This window comes from Malania oleifera, chromosome 3 (assembly GCF_029873635.1).
Source record: "Malania oleifera isolate guangnan ecotype guangnan chromosome 3, ASM2987363v1, whole genome shotgun sequence".
Taxonomy (NCBI): domain Eukaryota; kingdom Viridiplantae; phylum Streptophyta; class Magnoliopsida; order Santalales; family Ximeniaceae; genus Malania; species Malania oleifera.
This window is the reverse complement of record NC_080419.1, coordinates 5,313,108-5,319,463: the sequence shown is the minus strand read 5'-3', so window position 1 is coordinate 5,319,463 and position 6,356 is coordinate 5,313,108. Positions and strand designations below refer to the sequence as shown.

The 6,356-nt window shown below is 34.4% G+C and overlaps 1 protein-coding gene across 1 annotated transcript; it reads left to right on the top strand.

Annotated features, from left to right (window-relative positions):
* The first annotated feature begins 3,499 nt into the window (after positions 1-3,499).
* LOC131150455 (transcriptional regulator TAC1-like) lies at positions 3,500-3,991 on the top strand. The gene has a single exon (XM_058101179.1). It carries the CDS (start codon positions 3,500-3,502, stop codon positions 3,989-3,991), a length of 492 nt encoding a protein of 163 aa, XP_057957162.1.
* Positions 3,992-6,356: the final 2,365 nt, after the last annotated feature.

Sequence of the window (6,356 nt, the reverse complement as noted above, 5' to 3'; positions counted from 1 at the left end):
TTAAATATCCAAAAAACCCAGAAAATCTCTTGAGCTTCGTAGCAAAGATTATTATGAGAGTATCATAGTGTTTATACGTGTACAAACTAGCTCTTTTAGAGAGTTTTTTTCAGTGTAAAAAATCAGCTTCTGATTTTTCTATAAATTGACAGTTTTGGTTATGAATCGTTGACAAGCAAGAGGGGTGTTCTTACTTGAGAGGTGTCTCTGACTACTAAAGGAGAGAGGTGTCTCCGCCTACTGAAGGACAGAGGTTCTTCGCCTACTGAACGGAGGGATTAAAAAAAATCCTCATGACGATTTATTTGAGGCAAGGAAGTAGACACGGTTGCCGAATCTTGTAAAAAATTCTAGTGTCACTCTTTATCTAATCTCATTTACTTTTCTATCGTATTTACATTGAAATTTATCTACTGTGTATGTTGTGAATGGTTTGTTTCAATTTATAAATGTTGTGAATGCCATGAATGATTTGAGTACTCTTGTTGACCAAAATCTACTGTAGCTATGAACATAAATATTGTTATTTAGCTACTGGAAATAGTATTGTGTTTGTTCATCATTTATTCAATATATTATATAAATTATTTAATGGCCAAGCAAACCCTTGTGAATATTGATTTGCTACAAGGACTATTGATAGAGTGTAGTTGATTACATATTAATATATAAGTTTAAGTTCTCTCATATTTAGGAATATTGTTATTGGTATAGTTGTTTGCTGAAAAGATTTACGTTGTGATAAAAATATTTAGAGCACATGTTAAATGAGTTTTAAAATTGATAAAGCTTCCGTAGATAAAATTTTAAAAATACCCAATTCACCCCCTCCCTTTTGAGATTACACCTTAACTTTCATCTTCTAATAAAGAAAAATCATCGACGGTTTGATGAAACTATCGACAGTTTTGTTCGGCATCAATTTTGAAATTTAAACTCGGACGGTTAATAGATTGGGGATGCGGGGGCAAATCCTCCACGGATCGATACAGGAGTATTTGAAGAATTTTCTAATACCTCTCTGTACATCTAGGGTTAGTATAAATACAATAATATAACCTGATTTTGATTGATAGTGAATTTCAGCCGCCGCTTACTCCCGTGAACGTAGACATTTTGACAAACCACGTTAAATCTTTGTGGGTCTTTATTACTTTCATTCTATTTTTTATTGATAGTGAATTTCAGCCACCGTTTACTCTCGTAGACGTTGGCAGTCTACCAAGCCACGTTAAATTATGTGTGTGTTTTGTTGCTTTCATTATCTCTCTGTGTTTCCTTATTATTCATCGTGATTGCCATATTGCACCGCTCATTTTTGCACAACAAGGAGATTACTTGATTCAATTAAAGGAAAAAAAAAAAAGAAGATTATTGGCAATCACAACTGCATACTTTTTAAATGAAGCTTTAATTCTAAATCATGATTCATATATGCATACAGACATGGACGGAGATGGTTAATTTGGATTGGATAGGATTCAGATTAAGTCAAAACATCGATCAAATGAAGGCACTATACATTGTGACCAAGTGGGGGTGGGTGGAAGCAGCATAGTTGCACTGATGTCGTTGATTGGGTAGTCATCTCATATATATATTAATATCATTTATAGGATAATGGTCAATCCAGATTAAGCATCAATAACATCAATTACTTCTTAATTATATGCCACTATAAAAATACGCGTTTCGTAATTGGCCATCTTCCGTCCGCACACACCCCCAAGCTGCGAAACAACTAGGTTCACTACAACACACATATGTATGCATGAACGTACCTGATTTTCAAATTAAATCACTATATAAATTAATGGGTTACATCTATTGATTATATCTTCTCTCTCTCTCTCTCTCTCTCTCTCTCTCTCTCTCTCATATTCATTAGATTTTGGACCAGGAGAGGCAGTGGTTAAGTTGGAGCTAGCTTGCATTAGGCGTGTGTGATCATGGCAGTGGAGTAGAAAACTATGCCCGTATGAGACACAGCGGGGAACGAAATTTTTGCATAGTTTATAGGGTTATTCACTTTAAAGTTTATAAATATGCAAAATAAGTTTTTGCCAAGCAAAGGCATAATATTGCTATATTATTGAATATTTAAAAAAAAAAATTAAGTTGAGTGGCTATAGGTCCTTGTAGGAATTGAAACTAAAGATATTTTTCATTACGAATAGTGTGGAGTCTGGGCAGAAGTTTGATGAATGTAATTATATTATTGCATCAGGCATTAATTGTCATATTCTTATTTTTTTCATTTTTTATTTTTTATTTTTTTGGCCCATCTGCCCATAGTTTAGAGGCCTTCTATTTTGTAATAAAAGTGAGAAAAATTATTTTAAACGTGAGGGAGAGACTGAATCCATTTATAAGAAAGGAAATTAAGATTTCTGTAATCTCAATTGCTGCCTAAAATGCCTGTAGTAGTGTGGTGTAGTGGCCTCCCACGCGGTTTGATTGCCTAACATATTAATTTTCTTCTTTACATGGTGTGTACATTATCATTTCCTTCTCTTCTATATAGATGTGTGAGATTCATCTGTTCACATTTTAGAGATGAACATAGGGTATATATTGAGATATCGACATATATATGTATGTGATTATTAATAAGAAAAAGTAATTAATTAATTAAAAAAAACCAAAAACGTTAAGTAATTTTGAAAGGCAGTTACCATTTCCCACTGCAGTATGACGTAATGTGTATAGGAAGGTTCATGCGTCTTTCCTTACCTCAAAGTGTGAAAAACACACTTGCTGCAAAATTAGAATTAGCAGACGCTGTAGGAAACTCCATTTTTGTAGAACCTGCCATATGTAGCTAAGTCCCAAGAACGAAGCTATCCCAAAGTCAAGTAACCCACATAGAGAGAGAGAGAGAGAGAGGACTGTGGCGTACAATTAATTATTATTCCATTCATCCCGGAAATCAATGCAGAGATTTGAGTTAAAAGTGCGTTGTGAATTTTTAATGAATAGGCTTCCACCATGTTGAACAATCTCGATTGTGAGTCAAGAGTAGTGAAGGGCCAAAATGATTATGAGAATATGACTTGTGTAAATGCAGCATTAAGTGATGAGTTATAAAGTAGAGAAATATTGAAGATGGGGCCCTAGTCAGCAATTAATCTTGCTTTCTCATGATGCTGATGCTCTGGACTGAAGAGAGTATATCTCACCCAGAAAGAAGAGTCGCCATTTGGCATTAATTAACCGCGTCAAGAAAACCTGGGTGAAAGCAACGTCCATCTGCAAAAAATCTCAAGCAAATCACACACATACACAGTACAAAATTAGTATTGATGGACTAAAAGCATTACTTACTCAAATCCTAGCTTCATGCCTTTCCGCCTTCTTTTATTCCCATCTATAAAATGAATCCCCTCTAGCTTTCTCCCATCCCTCTCTCTCTCTCTCTCTCTCTCTTTCTCTCTCAACATTACACATTCTTCGTAGTCATCCATTTAAGTTTCTTCACTGAGTCGAGAGGCCTTCTGAAATGGATTTCACGACGAACGATCAGCATCAGCCGGAGCAAGCAACAGAAGATGACACGGGCATTGGCCGCCGGTACGAGTGCACATACTGCAAGCGAGGATTTGACAATGCACAAGCCTTGGGAGGCCACATGAACATACACAGGAGGGATCGAGCCAGGAACAAGCAGCCCCAATACTACTGCACATCTTCTGTTGATGTTAACAAGCCCAGTGAGGACCACATGCTTTCCAATTACAATGCACCTCTGGAGGCACAGAAGGGTACAAATTATCACACTATGTACCATCCTCCCTCCGGTTCCAATATCTATTCTAGACGCCCCATAAGCACGGTGAACTCGCAGCTTTTTGGTCGCAACGACAAGGGTTTGGGATCAAATTTGAGTTTGAGGATCGGTCCAAATGCCGATGACTATAGGGTGATGAACACGGAATATGGGAAAGATGAAGATCAAGTAGATTTGGAGCTTCGACTCGGTTACGACCCTTAATGCACCAGTATTCTATGTCCATACACATGCAGCTATCTAAAAAAGGAACTACACTGTACAGATTTTGGATTATTCTTTGGTCCATACCATTTCTTTGAAGCAAAAAGCAGCCATGGTGACGGCACATCATGCATCTTTTTTTTTTTTTTCTGTTTCTTTTGGTTTTCTGCTTTACACATAATCTGTTTGTTTAGATCAATTTGGAGGAAGTTTACAATTGAAGCAAGGAAGGAGGAAGTGGAAGTGATGTTTGATTTGCGATTTAGGATTTAAGGCTTTGTGTGTTTGTGCTTGAATTAAATGATTATATACAGAAGGCTTAATTAGTTATGTACTACAGAAAATTTTGATTGCTTCTTGTTCAAGATCACAATATTAATGTTGATTATTTTTTCTGTTTAATTTTTTTGTTTTAATTACATGTTCTTTTACTTTTCTGCCATGGCACGTGTTCTTGGAACACCATACAAGCAGAATAATCAAACATGTGTATGGTGATCAAAATGGATTTCATGTGATCGAGAACAATGTAGTATTTTTTATTGTTGATCATCCCTTGTCAAAGTCCAAGCCGCATAATATGAAGAATTATGTGTGAATACTGAAGAATATATTAATACATATGTTGCTCATCGACTCTGAATATGTTCTCCATTTGAACCCATATCAGATCTATTTTGATTTCAAGCTCTATCACAAGCTCGATACCCTTTCCCCATTTTTCAACTGATATGTTTTAAAATCATACATGTTAGCCGTCCTGTTAGTTCAATTGTCAAAAGTTTTAATTGTTTTTAGAAAAATAGGAGAAGTTAACGGAAAGCTCTGTGAGGAGCTAATTTACCTATTATTTAAGAATTTTATTGAAATTTAAAACTTAATGGAAGAAGAAGAACACCTTGAGAAAAAATTATTACAAAAAAGTATGTATGCACATGCGTGTATATAGATGGTCTCTTCAATTTAGAAATTTTCATTAACTTCAAGTTGAAATTGTGACTCCATTTCTTCTTATGGTAAAACAAAAAATTAAAGATATAGTACAGTAACACAGTAACACATCTATGACATTGAAGAAAAGGTGAAGGTACATTTGTGTTTTTTACACCATTTTTGAGTTCCTCTAACAGCTTACTAAAACTACCATTAATTTCATTGATTACCCTGTGAATCAATGAAACAAAATATAAACATGAAAAGAAAAGCGTCGGGAAGGGGGCAGGGGTGTGGGAGGAGGAGTCAAAAAAAATGAACCAACGTTTTGTAAAATGCATGTGATCATCCACTTTAATTTTTGGTAGAACATTTTCAAAAGTAAGCTTTCACATATTCACAAAGTAAGATGACATGGTCACATTCATGATCAAGATATTCGTTTATTCTATTTCTATTTATTTATTAGGTATGGAGTTTTTAACGGAGGGGGGGTGTTGGTATTTGTTGAAAGGGGACCAATGACTCTTGAAAATTTTTTGAATGGTCACCTATCACACCATAGACATGAGTTGTAGTTTGAACCTTTCATGTGGCATAGAATACATATGGGGATTGTTAATATAAATCAATGTCCCCAATGATGTCAAAGTGGTAAGACAAGACATTTTTACCCTAAAGAGATTAAATATATGTCTTAAGCCATTCATGCATTAGATCTTTTTTATTAAAAAAAAAAAATTCCTATTTTTAGATAAAAACAAGCAAATAAGTTATATAGAGAAAGTAATAGTGCGACTAATTTTCTCGCTAGAAAGGAGAAATGGGAAATAATGTTATCTACGAAGAAGTAAACTTCATGGTGATCCATTAATATAGGAGTGAATTTCATGGTGATCCATCAATATATAGAAGACAATAGTGCGGCTGATTTTCTCGCTAGAGAAGGAGAAATGGGAAATAATGTCATTTACAAAGAACAACATCTTTTACTACGTTCTTTAAAAGGTATCCTTTGAATGGATAGGTTGAGTCTCACTTCCTTGTTTCATTAGTTCAATCTCTTGATTTTTGTTTAGTTGGTTTAAATTTTTTGATTTTTTGATTTTTTTTACTTTGTTATTTTTATTTTTTATAGGTCTATTTAGATTAATTTCTTATTTAACTTTATTTGGGTTTATAGTTCGGTTTTGGTTGATTGTTGGTGTTGTTTTTGGGAGACTTTTAATTTCTTTATCTGTAATATCTCAATATTTATCTTGTAACCACGGTATTCTTCCGCCAAAAGTGATGGCATATTAATAAAGTTCGTTCAATATAAACATAATTAAGATTTTTTTAGCTAATTCTAACTAGAGATTTATGTGAACAAAATGCAAAAATTTGAATCAAAACGACTTGAAGGCGCACTTTTCGTACAAATGCATATGAA

Coding starts and splice junctions, on each gene's coding strand:
- LOC131150455 (XM_058101179.1), top strand. CDS start 3,500: ATGGATTTCACGACGAACGATCAGCATCAGCCGGAGCAAGCAACAGAA.